Source organism: Anser brachyrhynchus (genome assembly GCF_964034855.1).
Source record: "Anser brachyrhynchus genome assembly, chromosome: Z".
Classification (NCBI taxonomy): Eukaryota; Metazoa; Chordata; class Aves; order Anseriformes; family Anatidae; genus Anser; species Anser brachyrhynchus.
In genome coordinates, this window is record NC_137697.1 from 53,100,748 (window position 1) to 53,126,380 (window position 25,633).

Here is a 25,633-nt window from a genome sequence, read left to right on the forward strand (position 1 = left end):
TCATTAAATCCAAATAAAACAATCTGTTGAGGGCAGGCTTCGCAAACCACAAGCCAGCCAGCAGGACCCACAGAAGATACACGCTGCCCTTCCTGAATGAAACCCACTGAACTGCTTCTGCCTTCCTACTCCCTGCTCAAATGAGCTCCAGCTGGATATTCCCTGCCATCATTAGCAGTTCAAGAAATTCTTCTAGGACAAAATGGATGCTTGCTTTTTCATGTGCAGATGTTTTTGGTTTGGTTGTGTGGATTTGTTTGTTTGTTTCCCAGAATGCAATTATGCAGTTTAAACAACACTCCAGCCCAGGGTACGGAAAACAAACAAACAAAAACAACAAAAACATTATCTAGTGAGCTCTAAAATGTATATGTAAGAATACAAACTCTGTCAGGGCTCAGTATGATTCCAGTAATACAGAAAGTTGAAAAGACAGGAAATGTTATTAAAACAGACACAAAGAGTCACAACTAAGCACTTTTAAAATAAATAACTAATATTTAAAAATTTGGCAATGTTTAATATTGTTCCTTTCCCTTCACAGAAGGAAAAGACAATTTCATCTTTGTTTTGGTATTTGGAAAAAGACATCTAGATACAGAAAATTATATATAAACTGCAAGAGAAAGGCAAAGTTAGCTGTTTCTGAGAAACAGTCATTCATATGAGGCAAACTCGCTTTCAGATGGTAGGCTAGGTTCCAACCTCAATTCTGTAGTATAGTAGATACTTTGGAGGAAGGTTAAATGCAGGTGTATGCATGAGAGCATTATTACCTTGGGTGGATATACAGAGAACTGAAGAACTAGGATACCACACTTTAAAAACACTTTTTTTTTTTTTCCCCTAATGCCTACAACTTGTATTTTGGCCACAATCAAAGCAAATAGTAAGGATTCATATGAAGATAACAGCTGCCACTCTCCTGATTTTAAAAGCTACTCAAAGGTTGTGCAAGTCCCCTTGCTGACTTGTGAACAAGTTGGCTAAAATTCAGCAGATCCCTCCGTGTTACATTGCCAAGAAAGGAGAATGACTCTAAAAGCTATTTGCTCAGTTCTCCTATTTAATTTTCTCCAGATTCAGCAGTGCAAGATTTCTTACTACAGATGTAAAGGAAACTGAGGACTCTTCGGTTCCAGAATCTCAGCACCTAATCCAGCAGCAAAGTGTGTTCAGTAGCTGTTCCACTAGCTGACATGTTAATAGCCATGGCTATAGTCATGGGGCTAGGAATCAAGGCTCATTCCTACTGACTTTCCATATAGCTGCCCAAACTGTTCTAGCTAGTAATTCTTGCTTTTCTAGCTGTACTATTTTACAACACACACACACCATCCAAAAGAAAACAAACAAAACCCCACTGTGTTGTGAAATATATATATAAAAAAAAAAAAGCTATTATGACCATTGGTTCTGACTGTTGCTGTCCAGTATAGAACAGATCTTCTCTGTTTCACTCATTTGCCTCATATTTGAGTAGTTGCAAGTTGAGAGGGCTCTATTTAGAGTAATTGTCCCTGGGTCTCTTGTCACATCAGTGCCAGTGAAAACTGGGGCTAAGTATCAGGACATGGTACTTAGGAAGAAAAGTAGCTATTGTTATTTACTTCATTGATTTCTGATTGGATAGATGCCAGTTCTGTAAATTCTGGAAAACTGCAGCTTTTATAAGCAAGGAAATGGCTGTGGTTTGTTTTTGTTTTGTACTTTCTGATTAAACATCCAGATACGGCCTTGCTTAATTGCATTGAGTGCCCTGCCAGATATTAATGATAATAGATTTGTTATGTGTTAGCAAAAAGGTTTCAAGAAAAGATCAAACCCCAGGGGAAACAACAACAACAACAACACAGATATACAACATCATCCAATTTAAAAATAAAGACTAACTATCTATGTGTTATGGTCAGGGATTAAACTGTACATTGGATCTTCATGGGGACAATTATTTCAAGTGGCATCAGACACCTGGTGCTTGTATTCATGGCTCTCACAAAGATGAATGAGATGGCAGCCATGGAAAAAAGGTTTTGCATAAAATCTGAAGGAGTCAAAATATTTGCACTTCCATATTTCTGCTTATACTGCCCAGAGAAGAATTTCTCCTCTAAGTCCACCTTAGACTGAATATCTATGCCCTTTTCTGACTCCTTGAATCCATCTTGTCCTAGTCACAGAATCAAGGAATCACAGAATGGTTTGGATTGGAAGGGACCTTCAAGATCATCTAATTCCAACCCTCCGCCATGGGCAGGGAGACCTCCCACCAGACCAGGTTGCCCAAAGCCCCATCCAGCCCGGCCTTGAACACTTCCAGGGATGGGGCATCCACAGCTTCTCTGGGCAGCCTGCTCCAGTGCCTCACCACCTTCTGAGTGAAGAATTTTTTCCTTATAGCTAACCTAAACCTACCCTTTCTCATTGCCCCTTGTCCTATCACCACACTCCCTGACAAAGAATCCCTCCCCATCTTTCCTGTAGGTCCCCTTTATGTACTAGAAGGTGCTATAAGGTCTCCCTGGAGCCTTCTCTTCTCCAGGCTGAACAACCCCAGCTCTCTCAGCCTATATTCATAGGAGAGGTGCTCCAGCCCTTTGACCATCCTCATGGCCCTCCTCTGGACTTCTTCCAACAAGTTGATGCCTTTCTTAAGATGAGGGCCCCAGAGCTAAACACAGTACTACTACAAGTACTCCAGGTAGACATTGCTATTAATTTCTGTCTGACACAGTGTGACCAGAGATACACAGTAGATGAGCATCCTTGTTCCAGGAAGTACTATTTACAAGCTTATCTGCAGACGAGTGACAAGGAATGGATTAGGAAAATACAGTCTTGAGCTTGTATTGTCTCTACTAAGCATGATGCTGGTTTCATGTCAGTAGGAAGGCCTGCTTGAGATTACCTCCACTTTGTCCCCTCAGACACCTTTTACTTAAATGCTCAGCTCTTAACAGTTCTCATACAAAAGCTCTGGGGCTTCAAATTAAAGCTTTCCTCATTAAGATCACCCTTCTCCATATTATCGCTAGATTTGCCTACAACCATTCACTTTTGATTCCTGAAAATTTGCTGTGACTAATTTAACTCTTAGGGACAAGAAAAGGTTACTGTTAGGGAAAAGGAATCACAGCACATCATCTGCTATCTGATAAGCATCATGTGAAAGTTTTTAGCCTGTATTTATTACATTTCAAAAGTAATTACTGTAATTCAAGCAGGTACATAGGGATAGGTTTCATTAAGTTGCTGATGAATTGCAAGGTCTTGGCATTTTTCAGCATCTCAGCATTATTCAACACACTGATAGAAATGCACAGCTATATACCTATAGCACAGATAAATTCTGCAGTTTTCATTTAAAACAAAACAAAAACCAGGAGACTTTACTGGAACTAACTAGAAAATTTAGTTATAAGATCATGTGAGATTATACTCTCATAGAAGACATTACATCTTGTAAAACAAAAGATCTGAATAGCTCTAAGGCAAAAGAGAGCTTAATATGACCAAGTCACAGCAGTGTCATTTCTTCTTTAGAAAATTATATACATGTTCTAACAAGTTGCACCAAATTGTGCTTTTCAGAGTAAAAGTGATGTTTTGTTTGTGCTTTTTTGAAAAGCGGCTACTGTTTCTTTCGTATACCTTCTTGTGTAGCTTAATTTTTTAAATGTGTCCCCCCTCATTTAATTACAGTATTGGAAACTAACAATGACAAACACATTGCCAGACTGAACAAATGTACAATGTTATTACTGTATTTGTCCCTCCAACTATTACTTTTTCTAACAAAGTTGAGCAGGGATTAAATGAAGAATTATAAACACACCTGGTAGAATTTCTACTGTAGCTCAGTGGATGTTGTGTATAAACACTGTATTTCAGAATCTGCACCTTCATGTCCCAGTATAACCACCAAAAGTCAAAAGCAAAAAGCAGAACAGTTTCATTACTTATGTGAACATTTTTTTTTCTTGTTTATTTCTCACTCAGCAGGTTTGCTACTATATATACCCTTATCATTGCTTAGATCCTTGATTTATGTAATGTTTCTAAGAGCCTTGGTAACATCGGAGTTGGACAAATCACTTTACAAGGAATCGTAAATTCCTTTTGCTGCCATTAAAAATGTTAGGAACAAAATTAGGGACATCGTTTTCCTCCAAGCAGTATTTCTCACTTTTCTTCCTTTCTCTCTCTCTCTCTCTCTCTCTCCTCGAACACAATCAGTAAAATATTGAATATGGAATTCAATGAAGAACTTTCCACTAAATCAAAATGTTATGTTACAAATGAGTATATTATTCAAATGAATCTACTTTTTGCTTAGATTCATCGATGTTCAAAATTAAACATAAATAGTTAAATTGTGCTGGCCTTCATAGTAAAGCTGAGCTCACCCACAGACTAAAAACGATCCTTTAGCATTTATAAGAGTAAACAAATGATGTCTATGTAAAAAATCATGCATAATTCAAGTGCTGATCTGCACATGATTACTGTTTCTGTATATACAGCTTTTGTACTTAATAAATAAATAAATAAATAAAGCCTCCTGCTTCCACAGAGTTGCTTTGCAGAAAGGTAATATTAAAATTTTTAACTAGTGTTTAGAAACAAACATACCAAAGTATCAAGAGCACACCTGCTAGTCTTGCTGCACGTTTCTCAGTGTTTCTTGCCTTCTGTCTGATAGAGGCTTTCAATATTAGATTTTTATTGTCTGATTAAGGATTAAACAATTATTTATATGACTTAGTAATAGGTCAGATACTAATGTGGTTTGTTTGTTTTGTTTTTTCACCTGTTCAATGCCAATGAACTCTACACATTATGAGCACATTGTCAACAGTTTTATTCCAGTGTCAGAAGCTGTAAAACTGACTTTGAAGACAATCGTGTTTTTTTTCAATACCAGTTGAGAACTGACCTGTTTAATGCTCTATTGACCAGATAATAATGCCTTTCCCTACTTAAAATTTCCAGAAAATGAGCACTCCAGCAATGTAAAACTGCTTCTATTTTACCTGCAACTTTCACACTTCTGTAGGAGCTGCAGAACTGCTATGAAATGTCAACAGTTATGTAGATAAGCATCTTCACTCATTGAAGAAAGGAAATGTGGGTTATCTGAAGTGAACTGAAGAATCGTAGAGCTCATTATGTTTTGCTGACTGTATTTGGAAGGACGTACTTTCAGTATGAAATGAGAGGAAACAACAGAAAGAGTCTCTTCACTCTTGACTAGAGTGAAGACACTGTTGTGTGTGTTTTCTCCTTCTCTGAGACTAGCTCTGAAAGAGACTTCCTGGTTGGTCATCTGAATCCCACACTGACTTACTCAAGGCAACTTAAAATCACTGTTTGGGGATTTTGCAGTAAAATGCAAATTGCTTATTTCAAGCCATCAAATAAACACTTTGTTTGACTCAGTTCTGGTTATCTTTCTCAACAGATTTTTTATAAGAACAAAGTTATTTTAGAAGCAAAACATTTAGTTTAAAAAGTATCCACACAAAACACTTGATTATTTCCAGCATTTTTCTCATACAGAATTATTGACTGAGTTTAGCCCAAAGAGTACATTTAGTTTCTACCAAAGTTGTTTTTCTGTTAAGAAGCTGTTAGTTAAAAAATTCTGCAGTTCAATGAGAGACAAGCAGCAGCACAGAAAACAAAGAAATTTGTTCTCAGCAATGTAGAGCTTAAAAGACAGGAAAGTGAAGAAGAACCATCTGTTTGGTACACTTATCTTGGCTTTGGCTTTTTACTTCTATCAGAGTAAAGCAGCTTACCATGGCAAAACACAACATGCTTTTGGTTAGCACTTGCAGCCTTTTCCTTGGGTAATTCTTCCCTGTTGGGATGTCAGTAGAAAAACTGTCCAGCAGAAGAGAGACTATGAAAGCTTGAATTTGCTGTTGTGACATTCAAACAAATGGAAATAATAAAATATGAGATTCTTTGCTCTTAAAAGTCAACATTTAAATCATATCTTTCTCCTTGTACCACTCTTCAATAGCCGCACCTGGGACTTGATGATCCATCAGCGGGATAACTGTTTCCTGTGTAAAAAAATTGCATGAGAGAAACACTGTGGGGCAAATATCCCTGATGTATCTGCACAGAAATTGGGTCTGCCAGAGTAGACCCATCTCCACTTCTTTCAATCTCACTTCGGTGGGGTTATAAAGACACTTTACTGCTTATTGTACCACATTTATTATTTTCACAGGTGCAGAAAAGATGGAGGTATTAATGGCAATTAAAAGGAGAGTAAGATTTGTCCAAGTCTTTCTCACCATGTTCAGGTACAGTAACGAAGAGAGTATAATTGCAGGTATGACTATGCACAATGTCTTCTTCCTCTATCCTTAATGTATTGTGTGCAATTCTTTCAGTGAAAATGATTTCTTCTTTACCTGGCCTGAATTTTGACTGCATGTAAATGATGGGAATGAGGATTCTTAAAAACTAAAATTAAGTTTACTTGGAAGCCACGTAAAACACCCTGTCAGTAGAGAAGAGAAAGCTAGTCAAATAAAATACTGAAAATCAGTGTACTCCGGGCTTTACACTGATTTGCACAATTCTATATGGGACACTTTTCTAAAACCTCCAACCTTAAGTCTGACCTCCTTCTATCTAACTTACTAAAACAGAAATTTCTGTTTTTCTGAAATTTCTGTGATGTGTGTAAAATGTTTAAGTCTAAGCAGTAAAGCGAGGTCCAAAGAATAACAGATTGCTAAGATACATAAAAAGGTCTCTATTCTAAACATATCTATTCTCATAAGCAAGTTTAGGACACAGCTTTAAAAGTGCACATTGTGTTTATATATACATATATTTTTTAAAGAATCTAATCTTCTCCTTGTACTGTTAGATTGGTAAATACTCAGCAATTCAGTTAATAAACATAGTATTTTTACAGAGCAATCTGACAGTTTATATACCTGAAATGGCACTTTTCTGTAGAACTCTAGTATTGCTATTATATCTTTGCAAAAACTGACAACTTCAGTCCAAACTTTGTTCTCAATTTAAAAAGAAAATAAAAACAAAAAGGAGAGGAGAGGAGAGGAGCGGAGAGGAGAGCAGTGGAGACTGAGGTAATATCTTCATTTAAAATAAATATTTTTCCTCTAGAATTCTAGTCAGCAAGACATAAATATTTTTAAATATAAAAGTTGTATCACTGACACTAAACTATTAATAGATTTTCAGAGTTAAAACCCTTTTTTTCTAACTGAATCTAAGAATCACTCCCTCAGCAAAAAGTATTTTTTCTACTTTACTGAATCCGGAAAGAAACAGTAGTAACATCAGAAAGCAAAAAGAGAGAGGCAGAACCAAGTTTTGATAGCCAGACTAACAATACAGAACAGAACTGAGATAAAGAATGCTTCATAGACACCCTATTTGATGTGTGCTTGTGACAAATTAGAGGCAGACATGCAGCTAAGAGGTTGAATGTGTGGTCCCACTCACATCAGTGGAATTTTTGTTGCAATAGACTCACGGTAGAATTTCACTTATATATGGTATCCACACAAACCATGCATCGTTTCATAAATACAGGTGACACGAGCAGCTCTTGCCACCAAGCCTACCTGCTTTCAGTTTGGTCAGACAGCACAAAAGACTGTCTGATCTGCTGAAATGACATTTTGGATGAGTTTGGATCATGACCCATTACATGGTACTCTGTGTGCCCCTGCACTACCGTCACATCCCCTCCCCTCTAGTCACTGGTGACCACAACATGATCCATTCTTTTCAGAAATGATTCTTTAAAGTTCCTAATGCAGGAACAGGAAGTCAGATGCTTCAATTGCTTCCAGTTGATTATAGGTGCCTAACTAGCATGTACCACACCGAGAACAAGGCGGGTTCCCTTTTAATGTTCCAGTCCACTACATACTAATCCTAGAAAACAGGCTGTCTTTCTAAGATTTAAAAACTTTATTTTGCAAGACATAAATAACGGACTTCAACTCATGTCATTGATTTTAGTGAAACTTAAGCACGTATATATGTCTTGCTGAACAAAATCAGAGACTCATTGGTGAATCATTGGATCGGTGAATACAAACTTAAGTCCTGGCACCCAGTGCAACCAATAGCAAAATTCGGATGTTAGAAGAACAGATTTAGCTCCATGCCACTGGATTATATAGCCTCCCTCATTAGCTTCCTAAAAATGCAGATTCTTTATAACAGAAGCTACACAAACTGCAAACTTTTGTAGCAAACTACAGGAAATGCTACCCATAAGTAGTCTCTGTCAAATTTTCTTAGGTAAAAAGGTGGGCAAAAGATCAAATATGCATACATTTAAAACAAACAACCAGACACCAAGGAAAAAAAAAGTCCCTCTGCCTAAGGCACCTATACATATTACAGTGTCCTGCCACAATCATGTATATATACTTAATTCTTAAACACGTTGATTTTAAATGGAAGCAATGCAGCCCCTAAACAGGAAAGCAGGAAAGCAGCAGCAGGAGCTCATATAAATTTCAGCAAAGACTTCAGGGGTTGTCTCTTCAACTTATTAGACTTTTGCTGGATAGGTATTCTCCGCTATAAGATTTAATTACTTTGCAGTAGTCTAATAAATAGAAATACATCTGTGAGCAATCATGCGTAGTTCACATACCTGAAGTACAGGCAGGTTCAATCTTTCCATGAAAAGAATAACCCGCTGACAAATAGCAAACTGCCTGTGAAGCTAGGTTGTTTTATTGAATATATTGAAATATATTGAATATATTGAAATATTGAATATATTGAAATATTGAATATATTGAAATATTGAATATATTGAAATATTGAATATATTGAAATATTGAAAAAGGGGAGTCCTGGGCAATGGTGCCAAATATAGTGCGGTGCCTTCAGCACATCGACACAAAGCAATTATTTTCCTTTGCAGGCAGATGTTGCAGTGATGTGGCATACTGTGTGAGCCACTCCAGCTGCATTTTAATTTAGAAGGCAATGGACTAAATGGTTACAAAGTGAAAATTGGCTGAAGAGGAAGGAGTTACAGATAATTGTAATTGAAGGAAAACCAGTTCTAGTTGCTGCCCTTGCTCCTCCTGCATCAGAAGGGGGGCAATGCAGCTCAGAAAGACAAGCGCAGTGTGACTGGCCCGGCACACCAACCTGCTGGAGGGGCTGACCAGCATGCCTGCCTTGACACAGGAACGAAAAGGGGCCAAATGCCAGCTGGGAAGGAAGGGCAGCCAAGCGGCAGGAGGTTCGGGTGATGGGAAGGAGGACTTCTTCCACGCGGAGCATGGAGGCTGGAGCTGAAGACTGGCCCTAGGGCTGCTGCCAAGCTCTGCAGGGCAGGGACAGGGAGATCAGCTCATTGGGGACCTCCCTTTGAGGGGAAAAAAAAAAAAAGGCAACTACCACAGACCAAATCTCTACACCCCTGCTGCTCTCTTCCTGGGCCTCTCTGACTTTGGCAATTTCCAGAGGCTGCCCCAGGTTCCCCACCTCCCTTGCCCCCGTTTCCTCTTTCTTAAACTGCCTAGAGTATATCCAAGAATTTTACAATCTGAATGCAACCTTTTACATGAAAGCAGAAGGATACTAAAGAATGTGTGCGAGTTACAAAATTATCTTCAAGTGTTATCTCATTTTCTCATTAAATGTTAGGTCAAAAATAGCTGTTGCGTGCTGGCAGTGTAGCGAGGGTACCACCAGTTAAATTCTATCAACATGCTCTTTTTTTTTTTTTCTCTCCCCTTTCTGGAACTTCCTGTTCAATTTATCCCACAAGGTTTATCACTAAAATCTTGCTATCTTCAGAGTATTTAGATTTTTGTATCTCAAACCTGCTTAACTCCTAGAAAACTTCAACACCTGCATTTAGTGCATGCATCATTGCTATCATAGATAGAACAGATACACCTTTCGTAACAGTGTTAGCTGGCAGGGAGTTTTGTTCCCAACAGGGGTCAAATAATTAACCATGTGACATATACAAACAATATTTAAGAGCTTGAGGTATGGTGAAAATGTTTTCTGTCTTAAAAAAGGAAAACACATAAACCAGAATGAGTTAATATGGTTGGAAATCTTTTTAGCTGGTTAGGTTCCCTTTGTTTGGGATGCAAAGATTTTATATGGGTGCAGCTCTCCCCCAATTAAAAAACAAATCCTAGACAACTTTTATCTATGACTATATAACAAGAAGCAGCTAACACATTGCAGACAGCACACAAAGCATTATTAAAAATCCATACCCATCATTGACTATGGGTACACATATTGACTATGGGTGACATATGACTTTACAAAAGTAAAGAAAAAAATATCTTTGTAGTTGCAAATGATATTTAGGGAAGAAAAATGAAAATGGTGTTATTTTGAAATTAAGAATGTGGGGAAAAAGAAAGAAGGAATTTAATATTTGTTTTATAAATCTTAAGTGCTTTATAAATCTCAGGAGCTTTCACTCAGGAGATGCATCCACCTCTTCTCTGTCTGTCACTTCCATGTCACATATAGAAATGAACAGCATTCCTCCTATTGACTTGGTTTAGGTATCCAAAGAGGAAGTGAGCTGTTAAGACCACATATTCTGTTCAAGAGCTATAGACTTCCTTCTGCTATTGCTACCAATATGTCACTTTTTACCATCACCCTCATGAGTGAGTAGTTTTTGTGCATTCACTATCACACATGGTGCCTGACCTCCCATTCCACTATAGGCTACTTCAAACTTTCCTTTTCTGATGCAGTCAGTAGCTCAGCAACAGTGAAGTCATTAGCTTTTGCAAGGTAATCCATTCCTTTTACATAGCTAGAAAAGGCCACAAAAATATCAGTCTTAAATAATAATGATGCTTACAACAGTGGAAGAATGTCTGGACTTTTTTTAAGCCTAAGAAGTTGGTCCTGAACAGACTGGCCACACCTCCACAAAGTGAGTCACTTTGGCCCCTGAGGCTCTCCTGGACTGGATGAACCAAAGGTGGGAAAGCTGCACAGTGATTCAGTGCTGTGGCAAACATACAACGAGAACTTGTCTGAACCATCAGAAGTTCCAGGTGTGAAGGGGAAATGGGTACGGTGAGAGCAAGCTATTATTGTATGGCCAAGGAACTTCAGGGCGGGTGTGGACGCTGGAGAGCTACCCACCACCTTGTGTGTCAAGAGGAAGGAATGGAGCTTGTGGCAGTCATTTTGGCAGCTGGCTTAGGAACTGGGTGCAACTTTTAATATCTGATTTCTACCGACCAAAACACTTTCAGTCCAGCCTTAATTGCAGATACTTTCTTTCAACACTGCCAACACATCTGCCTGCCATATGGATTACAAGTGCGACCCCGATATTCCTGGCCACAAAGCAGGCTGTGTCTAAGTCTTGCAGATTCCTCTCAGTATTTTTTAATATATTTTTTCCCACCTATCCACATAACTAAAACTATTCATATCTCAATGAGTTCAAGTTCTGATCCTGGACTTTAACATCTGCGATTTAGCCTTACACAAAATGGTGCTGATAAAATAATTTGCCTCCCAAACTGTTGTTTTGTTTATGTGACTCCTCTAGTTCAAATCAAAAAATGACTTGTTTGTGCCTCTGAGTCCCTTCACAGCCCATGCCCACAACCCTCACACTCTTACCATTACAAGACAACTCCCCCATTCAGTAGACCTTCGTTCCCTTGTTACATCTGTGCAGAATTTCAATATTCTTTCATGTTCTGCCCACATGCTTGGGATGGCAGCCTTGCAGCCACCTGCTATCACACATCTTTAGTTTACCCTACCAAGAGATAATTTCACTGTCCATAATGCAAAGGGTTGAACATAAAATAGTTCAAGAATTTTAATACACCTAAATTTGACATTTATGATCAAAAGCCGCCAATATAAATTTATAGCAAATCATATGTTTCTCTGGTTTGAGTCGGGTCCAGTGACGTTTCTACCAGTTCCTGTAACAGAAATTCCTGGCAAATGTTTTTCTCCACAACACACTCAATCTGAAACGATCTAGGTTATTGGGAAAGAACCTTGGAAAGCATCCAAATTACTTAATCATTCTGACTATTATGAGAGGCCAACTACTGGAAGGATTTTGTGAAAGCTAAATGCAACTGCTCTAGGAAGACATGTAGAAGCACAATACAATACCCTGGCACAGAACAGACCACAGCCTTTAGGTGCCAGAGTATTACTTGCATATTGAGCATGATGTTCCCTTCTAGAGTGTCACTTTGTTTTGCTTATTTCTTGAAAATTTCCCTTGAATTCCTGGTAACAGTAACACACTGAGTGTTGCTTCACTAATGAAAGAACTAAAGAATACAATACTGATTTATTTATAGTCACTGAGAGATGGTGACAGACCTGAGAACAGAGCTTACAATTTTCTGTTCTAGTTTTGCATGCAACACAAGAAAATGCTGCTTTTTCTACAATCTCAGTCTTAACAGCAAGTTTTTACTTTCTTGCAACATTGCTCCTTATTGTGATCCCTGCTTAGTATATTTGTCTTTACTAAAGTGGAACTCATCATGGCAATTAGAAAGACTTTAGGCAGCTTAAACCCCTAAACAAACAAAAAGATCAGACGAGCAGTCTGAAGTCCTACTGAGAACAAGCACCCTTAATGGGAACAAATACATGACATACTCCATAATTTCCATTAGCTCTGGATCAGCACAGAAACCAGCATAATAAATGTCATATTTAATTTATCAATTAGCAGCATTTACTTCACAGAACCTGAACATTAACATTCAATATGCTTTTTATAATTTTTTACAGAGTCCCAGAGAAGTTACTGCGCTCTCAGATACTGTGAGTGATGTCATTAAAATAAGATAAACATTTAAATATATATGTAGAAGAGAGAACACAATAAACTACTCATATTCTCAGTGATATTTCCACCTGTTTAAGTGTTAAACACCGGGTCATACATGCACATGAGATAACAGTCCATGGCTAAGCATGCTTCACCAGCTGCCAGCTAACTCTTCAATGTGAAAGAGAGCAAAGAGTACTTGGATCATCACAACCCCTACCCAATATCTGCTTTGGTCAGATTTATCATAGACATTCTTACTATTACTTTCAAGTTTCACATTTTTTAGTTCAGCTTAAAGCAGAATTTATACAGTAGGTTAGATAAAATATGATCTTAATGACTTGACATTTCCCGTAAGTTATTTTCATAGATAATCTTTTTTTCATCACAGCACAGAAGAACTTTGCCCAAGAAAACCTCCTACCACGTGTGCATTCCTGAGGCATTTGTACAACTAATTAGTTAGTTACTGATTGTTTTTGTACCTATCCTGAAGCCTACCAAGTTTGGAGCTCCATGTGGTGCCTCACTACAGCTTAGGAGTTGCAAAGAAGTCTGATGTGGTGTTTTTGATGCCATGTGGTACATGTATGATTGAAGCTACATGCAACTAAACCAGAAACTTGGAGAAAATAGTAGGCCACTTTAATAAGGTATTGCACTGGTATTACACTAGTAGCTCCACAGATAACGAAAAGCCTGAACGAATAGTCAGATATATGACAAAAACCTGTTATCTAGTCTTTCTGTTGCACCCCCATGTATATTTACAACCCTTCATTGTATAAACGTCAGGGATAGGACTTGGGTGCTCTGAAGCAAATATCAGGGCAATTTAAAATTTTACTACCATATAGATGTATAGCTGTATACACATATACCATACTTCTGCCTTATAGAACAGGAAGCGAAGTAAATGCAAAGCTTGTGCTTCATGATCAGTTCTTTGACCTCATTGTTCTATTGCAGACATCCTTTGATTATATCAAAAACGAGTGAAATGGCTGAGGGAAAAGGACATATTCTTTACTATCACTTTGGCTATCCAGATAGTAGTCTTCACAGGCGAAATGTAAAAAGAGAGGGGATAGCTTTTAAAAACATGAGGCTAGTTTTGTCAGAATTAACATGAATACACAATGGCTCAAATGACCAAAGCGTTCTAAATTCATGGAACAATTCCTCAACTATTTCGTTTCTGGGTAGAATCAAACCCAGAAGTTGCTATCTACTCACCTGTGAATATGAACTCTGTTACACCAAATGATCTTACTAGAAGCCAGATTTAATGATTTAATATTCTTTTATTCTTGTTAGAAACAAATTGGCTTGAATTAAAGTACAATGAAGCTGTAAGCATTTGACTGTGCGGGTAACTTACTTTGCATAATGATGACATATTACTTTATTTTCCTTGTAAACCTAGAAGTGCTATTTGGAGCTAATACAGGTGTGCGCAGAAGGCTTCTGCCAGAGATGGAGATGATAGGCTAAACTACTAGAACTCCTAGGTAATGCTTGAGCGGTGATCTCTGCAAAAACACGATTGGTCAGATCTCAAAACAGGAGACTGCAACATGGAAACTTAAAGCTGGCGTTTGCTCATATCCAGCTTATCATCAGTACATAAAGCTTGATCATCTTTGCACCTTCTGTCTTAAAAAGACTGGGCACAGAGGAAAAGTGAACTGAGTGGCAGGGCAAGAGGCCAAGAGCTGGAATTCCTCTGTAACGTTTCCAGTCATTCTGCTGACTTATTAGCAGGCATTCAGCAAGAAACAATGGATTCATCAAGATTACATGATGAAGAAAGTAAAAGACAGCAAGCTAGCACCAAACTACTGATGCCTGGAAGCCGTAAGTGTCAACCCCATTTAATTGTACAACTCCCTGATCTCTAGGCAACACTCTTACATGACAACATACAGCTATTTCTACATGGTACCATATTACACTGTCCATTTTCCTACATGTAACTCAGTTCTGATAAAACTTACCTACATTTGTGGGTCACTGTCAAGCTAAATTTGTGGGTCACTGTCAAGCAAAGTGCTTTAAATTGTAGGATGAAAGGACCTCCCATTCAGCAAGTGGAAATTATTACCAACATTAAGAAATGAGTGGGTGCTTCTTAGACTGAGAATTAGCTCTTCATAAGGTGGTTGCTAACAAAGCAACAATGGAAAAGAAGCAAATGCCTTTCAAGTTAGTCTCTAACACGAACAGAAGCAGACTGTGACAAAGGATAATTGTTACAATTTGAATGCTAGAGTGAGAATTAAAGAGATTAATGGAACAAATAAGATTTTTCCTTTATTTTAGTACTATCTGAAGAACAATCCCATCATTTTAGAAAGACACCCTCCCTTTCAGTGAAAAGAGCAAGACATAACTAGCAATCTAAAGGGAGAATCTTGTTTAGAAATATGGAATGCAGATTAGAAAAGGCTGAACTGACCAGATGTGCCTACAGTGTTATATTCAGGCCTGAAAATTTCTGTAAATGGAAACAGTAGTGTGAATACCGTAAGAACAATTTCACCAAAACTGAGACAGGATTGGAAGAAATAATTTGAAATTTCATCAGTCAATGCTAGGAAACCTTTGTTTTTCTGGTTTGGGGAGGATCACAGTATGGTTAAGAAAGAAGATGATTTTGACAGTGTCTTTTGGGAAAAAAAAAAGTAAAAGCTGATTGGAAGAGAAATGAAGGAAAATTATACAATTCTCTTAGGCACAAAATGTTGTATTTTATTAGATTTTAAATCTGTTTTCACTTATCTTTTCCTACTTGTACTTATTTCTGATACCTAGTTAGTTTAATACTTATGAAAGACACAAAGCTTATTATGAAAAAGTAATTTTCTTTCCTGTTTTTTTTACAGCAGACTGTATTGTAGCATAGAAGCCTTTCTCTTGTCAGTGGTTACAGATTCACTGTATATATCTCTGATGAACAGGAATCTGTTATCTTAATTGATAGTTCACTTAGGGCTGTCAGTTATTAAAAGCACAGAGCTAACACAGCTTAATATTTACCTAGATCACAGCATTCCTTTTAGGTCTGTAACAGGTACTTCAAACAGTAATTAAATCAGGAAAACAACAAATCTGGAGTAACAAACAGAGCTGTACTACAGATGGGCTGGTGTAACCACTTCCTTGTTGGTTGAACCCAGAATACTCTACCAGCAAGGTTTGGGTTTGTTTCCTTCTCTACTGCCAGTGCTCAGCTGAACATAGACATTCCAATTCCAAAATAGCAGCCTACATCTCTCACTAATTATTTCAAATGAAGTTAGATTCATCTCTGAACCATTTTCATCCGATGGCCAAAGTCACTGCAACATGTGAAACCAGAAAATTTTCTAAATCCTTTGTTTCACATTAGGCTGACCAGGCTTATCTAGGAGCTCATGACACATGGTTGAATTGCATATCAACCAACAAGGCCATGAAGTTGATACATAAGCTGAGAAAATGTGTATCTGAGCTGTGCTGTGGTTCTGTTTGAAAACTCCTTTAAATATGAAAGCAAAGGGCATGTGACAGAACAGCACCTCCCCAGTCTCAGTGAAATAGTCTTATACATGTATGATGTAACCAAGATTTATTCTAAAGCTATCAGGCGCTGGGCTCAGTTAAGAAATATTCTCATATGCCTAGACCAAAGAACAGAGAATCTAACATGGTTAAGTTTTCATTGACATGTAGTATTTTCAGTATATTCATCCCTTAGAGTTAAAGGTTACTTCATTGTTTTACTTCTAACATTTCATCCATTTTTCTTTTCATATCAACTGTTCAGTATTGTCTTCCTTTATAAGGTAGATTAACATAATCAAATATTTGTAAAGTAGGTTAACAAATTTTCCAGGCTCATAAAAATCGATATTCTAGTGAAAAAAATAAATTTGACATCTTACATTACGCTTCTGTTTTGTAGAGTCAATCTGTTCAGGTCTTAACAATCCTTGGAAACATTTAGAGTATCTCACCAATAGGTTTCTGTTGGCAAAAAAAAAATACATTTTGAAAAATTTCCACATAATTTTTATGAAGTAAATGCTTCAAAAATATCTTTATAATTGCCCACTACATCATTTTTTTCCTGTCACCTTTTAAGATCTTGACATTGGCAACCGCAGTAGACAGGCACAAATCCCAATTTATATAAAAACAGCTACAGTTCCGTGACAGACTGAATTCTAGCTTTGGCTCCCCTCTTTACCAGGAAATCATTCCCACCTGGTCCCCTAAGGACAGCCACGAGGCATCTTGCAACTTGCGTGCAACAAAGAAATGTTGTCAAGCAGGCGATACCCTCAGTGTTTAACATTAGCCACCTGGAGCCACTTTTGGATTCTGGGACCCTGTACTAGCAGACTTGCCCATGCAAGCTATGCAAGGCCTAAAGACAAAATCTGGCAGCCACCTTGCAGTGAGGAAAGGAGGGCTCCTACAGCTCAACCACAATGCTCCCACTATTAGCCAAGGAACAGGAGGAAAATATGGATGCCCATCTCTACCCACCACATGCTTTCAATAAACAGACCCTTGCTTCCCTGCAGGATTTACCATTTACTTCACTCTCTCCTGTTTCTTCAGTGTAGAAAGAACAGTCCCTGTGTTCCTCTCTTCCAAGCAGTTTTTTTGTCATAACTCCTTCTGCTATGGTATTTAGGTTATCTGCTCTGCTGCTGTCAGATGACTGGGAGATGCTGCAAAGCGGATCACTGGAAAGGACACCCTCTCCTGGGCCAAGTACCACTATACCAGGGTGCAACCTCCTCCTGAGTGCTGACGATGGTTCTCACTTCTGACTACGCAGGTTCTTTACAGTGCCTTGGGCTTTTTCCTTGCTAAGGAGAGAGATTTAATTGCAGTAAACCCCCAGTTCCTGAAAAGAGATCTCAGTCTGTTTCTTTTACTAATTTGAGATTCCTACTGTCTCCAAGCCTAAGCAGCAGTCTTGCTCAGGAAATACATTCCCCCACACAGTACTTTTTCCCCTAAGACAGCAGCACTCTGTCTCTTTCTCAGCTGGTTACATGCTATTACAGCCGCTCTTAACAGGGTTGCTGGATCTCTCAAGGTATGTCTTTCCCAGACCTCATACACTGGGAAACAGGTCTTTGCTCAAGCAGAAGCTATGTTACCAAATGGCAATGAAACACTCAAGCTGTAGAGGCTATTAAAAAACAAAGAAAGGTCTGCAGTTGCAGCCGGGGATATAATCTGGTGGTAATTCATGACAATGAAACTTCTAGGGGTAAAAGGCAAGAGCCCGTAAAACTGTCAAATGTATTGTGGCACCCACCAATTTTAGAACCATTTTTCTTATCAGACGTTCACTTGAAATACTTTCAAATTGTTTGGCAGTCTAATTCTTCTATGCCTCATTGCAAATCTCTCAAATGCCAGTAGCATTATCCAACATTGCTGCATCTTAATTTATTGAGCTTCTTTGCTATGGGATATTTAACAAAATAATGCTTTAGTCATAATTAGAACATGACTAAATTAATTTCTTTAATGCTGATTATACTGAGTTACTGCACAAGCAATTCAACTCTATCCTGCAGAACCTCTATCACCCATATGCCAGCTAACAGCATAAAAGGTACATGGCACAGAATGCAGTGAGCAAGTACTAAAATTTGCAAAATCTTCAGTGACAGCATACCTATTGACTAGAATGCTACCAATTTGCAATGTTTAATAACAGAATACTAAGCAATTAACTGCTGTTCTACTTGCACTGAATTTTATTATTAAATTCACAGCTCTTCCTTTGTACATCTAACCAGCCATTTGATCCTAAAAAGCAAGCAGCTTGGTCAAGCATGATTCTGCCTTGTGAATCTCCTCTGTCTGTTCTTCATCATCTTGTCCTTGGTGTATCTGGAGATGGACTCCAAAAACACACACAGCACTTGCTTCATGATTGTTTTGGAGACTAAATTAAGCTTGGTCAACCTATAGTTCCCCACATCCTCCACTTTTCTTGACTAGCATACACTTAACACTAGTATCCTACATGTCTCACGGAGTCAGCTCATCAGTTCTCTAACCCGCTGGATAGTAAGAGCAATAGTATGCACCTCCACTTAGTCACACAGACTTCTGTGAACCAGCAGTGCACACATCAGTGAGGAAAATTCTTCCAGAGACTGGCACTAACAAGCAAAGCTGCATGATGTGCTCCACAGCATCAGGGAACTCACTCATCCTCCTGGGAAGCATGTAAAACCCCAGTAAAAAGGAGCTTAGCATTCTGACCTTCATTTCTCTTTCCATAATTTATCACTGTTTCACAAACAGAAAAGCACAGGTACTAAGGACACATAAAGATTACAGTTTATTCTCCTCTAACACACACTGCAAACCCATTAAAAAAGTCAAGCAGACTCCTTGCACTGACATAAGGTAAGGCTCTGATTGGATTCCTCATCTCTAAAAAGGGAAATGATTTTTAAAAACAAATCATATTTCATCAGATAATTCTTAATAAGCACTATTTTTACAAGAGGCATTGTGCTTAAAAGGCTGATGGGCTAACACTTGGTAACCAGAAAACATCTGCTGATGTCAGCGTTCAGAAGGAAAAGCTACTTACATTTTGGTGATCTTTAATCAATGCTAAACTCCTTCAGCACAGCTCACCACCAGATTTCAACATGCCAACAAATACTTTGGCTTTTCTACTTCACAGAACGCAAATTAGCATTTTCCACACTCTGGGACACCACCACTTGTGTTACAATAATCTGCAGACTTGTGGCCTTTCCTAATATTCTTTTGAAGAAAGAGTTAACAAATTTGAAATACACTGTGCTCAAATGCTTCAAGTCAGTGTCTGTGCTGGCCACAGAACAACATGTTAATATTTGCATCAATTAATTTTCACATTTCCACATTTTTCCTCATAATACCTCCATTTTTGCTTGAAAGAAAAAAGAAAGTAAAGATTTTGAAAAAAAGAAAAGTGAAGATTATGACTCAGAGAAAAGCAATCTTCACTGTTTGGAGTTAGAATCCAGCAACAAGTTCAGGGAATGAGGTCTAACTAACTGTAGTCTGGCGTCAACACCTCCATGAGTACCAAACAGTCTTGAAATCACAACAGTTAGACTTGGAGTAACTTCTGAGATCGAACTTGACAAGGTTGCTGCACACAGGAGTTGGTGGGTGGAACAGCCATCATGAAAAACTGAAAAAGCAAACCATGGTGAAAATGGAGACTAGAATCAGCTTATAGAAGAAAAGTCAAACACTGCTGAAATAGCAGTCATGAGTAGGAATGTTGAAAAAAAAATGAATAAAGGATGTTGGGTATGACAAACAGCTAAAGAGTATTTTCTGTAAGAAATGACTGAAGTGTTTAAGTTAGACTTAAAATTCATCCGTGTATGACATAAACTGTATTAACACATCTGATGAGATCATCCAGACTGCAAATGTTATGTCAGCAGTGCTGAGTTTGCTGGTTCTGCTTTCAGAAGAATGGCCTGTTTGGCAAAAAAAAAAAAAAAAGTGTTTTCTCTTCCCTGACTCCTTCAGGTAGTCCAACAAAAACAAAACAAACAAACCCACACGTTACGTCTCCCTATAAATCTTAAAAGTTTTGGACACAGATCTTGTACATACAGTTTTAAACGTGCTGAAACAAATGTATGTCAGTGAAAAAGAACGTGCAGACACAGTAAAATGAAATATAATTTCACAACTGCTTTATGGCTGACAGACAGTGAAGCACGTAGAGACTGGAGCACCATTAGTATTTCTCATATTAGTTCTGCAAGAACAAGGATGGACACACATTAGAAGGTAGCAGGTCAGGAGTATTCAAACAGAACTACATTATTTTCCTTTAGTATCTAATTAAACTGTAGGTCCCATTACAACAGGATATTATGGAGTATAACTAGGTTCTAAAAGAGATTAGATGAACTCGCAGAGAACAAACAGGTCTGTCACAGACGATTAAACACAATTGTTAGAACACAGCTGGGTCAGGAAGTATCCAAATAGCTCACTGCTGAAAGCTGGTGTAATGTGCTTGAAAAGGGACCACTTTTATACAGGACCTTTTATACAGGACCTGTTTGCATCTATTCCTTGTTCCAGCTGGAGACAGGACACTTGACAGAGCTTTACTCTTATCCAGGAGGAAAGTTTTTTCCGCTGTTCCTTCAGCCACTGAGGAAGATGTTTAACTACTGTACATCCTCCCTCCTTTCTATATTCTAACAGCTTGGTTCACATAAGTAACTTCAAAAAATTATTCTTTAAGGTCTCCTAAATCAAATAGTTAACAGCAGCACACACCTATAAGCTCACAGGTTTACCATTACTTACTACCCTGAAATTTGAGGGATTTGGGTATGCCTCAGATCCATTCAAAAAAATTGGAAGTAACAGGTTCTTCAGAAGCGCATCATCAGACACCAATCATTCTATGTTAAAAAAAAAAAAGATTTTAAATTTTAGCAATATGCTTCATAAAAAAGCTCAGGTGTCCATCACTCCCTCTGACTCTGTATTTTCAACCCTAACTGGCTAAAATGCCAGTCTATAAAATTCCATATTAAATGTTGAAAAGAGAAATATGAGTTATGGTTAAGGAATTGTCAGAACAACGCAGAACAACTCCAAGAAACTTGTTATTAAAAAAAAAAGGGTTTTTTTTGAACTTCCATTATTTGCAGTGCAGCTAGAAATCCCTGGTGTCAGAAGTAAGTGTCTGAAGCAAAACAGTGAACGTAGTTTGCCAACATGAGAAGAACTTTTACAAACTTTATACAAAAACCACTCTGATTTTAGAGGTATACAAATTTTTTTATTCCTCTGCTAACTTAAACCAACGTTAAGAATTTGTTAGTAATTCAGTTACTTTTTATTTTTGCATCGACAATACTGATTTACTAAGCACAATAGAAGTTTTGGTCTCCTGTACAGAAAATACACTCCCAGTTTTTATTTGTATTTCTTCTTTCTGATTTACATTTTTGGTCATGAAAACATAACTAGTTACCTTATCTACGGTCTTCCAACCGTTCGTTCATTGATAACAGAAACGAATGCAACACGCCTATTTAAGTGGCACATACTACTTTTTGCCTGAACTGAACAAAATATTCAGTTATGCATGTTCTAAAATACTTTGCCATAAACAGATGAATAAAATACAGCATCAGAATTCCCAGTATAATTCTTGTAATCCAGTATTTTTGGCAATAAGTTGTACTATTTTTCTGAGGGGATTTTTATATTGTCAAAACTCTTAAATAATTTACAGTAAAGCACTTTTCATGTATGTTAAGACACACAAACTCTGATTGAACAGAGTTCGCAAATGAATCCAGGTTTCTTCAAGTTGAGTTGACAATCTGGATACTTCTTGCAGTAGGCTTGGCTCTGATGAGACAATCTTAAGATGTAACTAAAAATAATAATAATAGAAAAAAAGCAGTTAGTGAAACATATACAGACGATCCACATTCAGAGTATCAGCTTCTTCATTCAATTGCAATACTGTGCTTTCAGGAAAGACCTGAGTAAATGAAGGATACTTCTCCCTTTAACTCCTTCCATTTAATCCTGACTCTGTTTTGCTAGTCTTTCAGAAGCTATTTTCCACCCATATATGTATTAGGTGGCTAAGGCAGCAAAATATCTTAAATATTTTACTGCTTTACTAGTTGTACTGCTGCTGCTGAATCTATCTTAATCATACGCTTCCATAGAGAGTAACTTCCTACTCTTTCCAAAACCTGCATCACAAATTAATTTTCAGGCTAGAAAGATGAAACAGATGCCCTGAGATCAACCAGAATTACTATTTTAATTATCGGTGTTGCATAATTCAAGAAGAATGCTGTTGGAGTATTCTACTGATATGGGGAGATGGTATCTTTCTTTATATAATAAAATAGTAATCTTGGTAAAGCAAAAAGAGAAGCTGTATTTCAATCCTGTAGAAAGCCAGTATATTATTTACCATATTATTAATGGATGGAATAGTTATTTTCCCAACTACAGCATAAATCTAGAAGTCTCGCAAAGCTCAGAGCTGTTTTCTGTCCAATCCACAGGAAAAGATATTGGCGTGCACATAACTCAGGGTGAATTTATATTATTCTGCTATAGTTCACATTGGGAGTACGTTTGTAAGGCCCATAGCTGTCCCTAACACATGCACTGAATTTCTTTAATACAAAACTGAACAGAAAGATGAATTCTACCACCTACTCAACTATTAATTATATCCAGTCCATGGAACAAGACCAATAGTAAACAGACTAGTAACAAACAGGCATAAAATTCATCATCATTACCTCATCCCAAAGTGTTTTACTCTACAGACCTACTCCTATTGATCTGCACTACTTGTTCTTGTGGAGAAAGCCCCATGCATTCCATTTAAACCCAACGGAAAAAAAAGACCAAGAATAAACTCCTATTTGTCTGGCATAAAATCAATCCCTGCACTAATTCTGCTGAGATATTCTCAGTTAAATAACATCATATGTCTGAATGTTCATAACAACTCTCCTATTAAACTGAAAGTAATTGCTTTCGCACAATTTCATACAGCAGAGTATCAGAAAGGTTTAAATCTTCTACAGAACCACTTTAAGAGTAACTGCTGTTGCATTTTATCACAATAACTTTCTAATTTCCACACATCTACAATTAACTTTATTAGTTCTATGAAGCTTAACAGTTAACAGAAGAATGGCAGTCCATTGACATGCAAAGCCATCGTGCTTCGAGTTACTTAAAATATAACAAATCTTAATTTACCAGCTAACAACCATTAACAAGTTAGTTATGTTACAAATAATAAAACAATCCTAAGTAACAAATACAGTTATTTATGGCACAGTCCTCTTCATTATACTTATTTACTTGACTGTGACCTGATGAACTGTCAAATTATCCAATGCACTCTCCAAGTCATCTGTAAACCATCCCAAACAGAAATCATTTAAGGTAATTCTTTCAAGCAGACATTTTGCACAGCTTTTACATTGTTTTATGGGACAGTGACCACTTTATACAGGACTAAAATCAAATTTTAAAAGAACATGTTTACCTTTAAAAATAGCGCAAGGTATGCTTGAGCAAGTTCAAAGTTATACTTCTTGTTCAGCATCATCCCAATCATTCTCAAAAAGCTTAGCATCACCTCCACAGAGCCACCACCTTCCGGGGCCAAACTCCTTAGTTCTATCTCAATATTAGATGGTCCCAAGTCTTTCAGCATGTTAAGTGGAGCTGCATCTGTGTTAAAGCATCAAGCAATACATTACCAGTAATAAAAGTGTATAACAGATTCTTTGAAATCTGTCACGTGCACTTCAAAATTTTTGCAATATATAAGTAATAGCTCAAATTTCTACTGTTTCTTTACTTTTTGCTTTCCACAAAATGCCACCCTGCATTTAACTTACTTTCTCATCACAGCCCTCAGAGAAATACATCTCTAATGATGAAAATGCCTTTTTTTTTTTTTTTTGTAAATCACCTTGAAAAATACAAGTAACATCTTTGGATTTTTCTAATTTTTCTTTCATTTCTGCATCTTAAGATGAACACAATGTCTTAACAAGACATTAACAAGAACAATGTCTTAATGTATTAACAAGATAACAGTCACTTTGTATTTTTTTTGTCAAAAAAAGTATAAACTCGTATTTTGAGCTGTTACTAAAAACATATCCTAGAAGAGACAAACCAAATACAAGGTTTACTAAGGAACTTTAGTGTTTACTGCTACTGACATAAAGAGAGGTCAAACAATCTGGTGCATCTAAGGGAATTATTGCTCATGAAGTAAATTCCTCCTGCTTTTCTGGAGAAAAGGGGGAAACCTTCCTGGTAGAAATGCATGAAATTTACAAATGCGTCTTCATAAATGTTTTTCCTCATGATTCTACAATACTGCTGGACCTTTGAGACTTGACTGTTTTAGAAATGCAGCAATGAAAACACATGTTTGCAAACATAGCTGTTGGTAGGAAAATTTTAAATGTTGTCTTATGATTAATATTTCAGTTTCTGAAGTTGCTAAGAAGCAGCTTCTTATACTCCTGTATCATTGTAACTAATGGTATCAGGCACTGGCTAGTGTTTCTTTGGTGGTTTAGATTTGATTCCACGCATGAATATTTGATCTCTCTGAAAATCATTCACTAAAGTGCAGTTGTGACATTAACAGTACTAAAAAGATGCATTAACTAATTTTTGTGCTGTGACAGATTAAAAAAATGAGGAACATGCTATGAAATTGGTACACATTCAACATGGAAAAGGTGCCCATCTTAAGGTGGAATCATGGAAAAGGTGCCCATGTTTTACAGCCTTGCTCTGTGGTGCAAAACCCTGTCTCCATCCCAGCAGTAAACCAGGATGGCTTCTAGTATGCTACTACTTATATGCATGGCCTACTTGCCTTTGGAAGAGGCACCTGTAAACTAGCAAGCACAGAGCCATGCTACACATCAGCAGTGTCACAGGTCTGAATCAACAGATTCCCTGGACTGTGATTACAGCACAGACTCTGCAGCACACGAGCCTTACAGCAGACATACTGCCTGAGGGCAGCCAAGGGGACCACTATGTGCTTGCTACCTGTTGCAGCCAGATAGTAGGTGCTTGACTAGGTTTTTGTATTTTCACCTTGTGTTTCACTCTTCCCTGGGCAGCTCTGAAACAGCTTAATAGAATACTGTCAATTGACATACTAAAAACACAGAATAAAAAACACACCTTGCTTGT

At 37.6% G+C, this 25,633-nt stretch overlaps 1 protein-coding gene across 2 annotated transcripts in view; it reads right to left on the reverse strand.

The window, feature by feature from the left end:
- Positions 1–21,667: 21,667 nt before the first annotated feature.
- Positions 21,668–25,633, reverse strand: part of WDR36 (WD repeat domain 36) — a 32,557-nt gene continuing 28,591 nt past the window's right edge. For both annotated transcript variants that reach the window (XM_080573221.1, XM_080573222.1), the window contains 2 exons: positions 23,949–24,136; positions 21,668–22,292 (listed from right to left, as the gene is read on the reverse strand). In XM_080573221.1, coding sequence (XP_080429347.1) covers positions 22,143–22,292; positions 23,949–24,136 — 338 coding nt within the window. In that variant the 3' untranslated portion in view covers positions 21,668–22,142. The remainder of the gene's footprint in view (positions 22,293–23,948; positions 24,137–25,633) is intronic.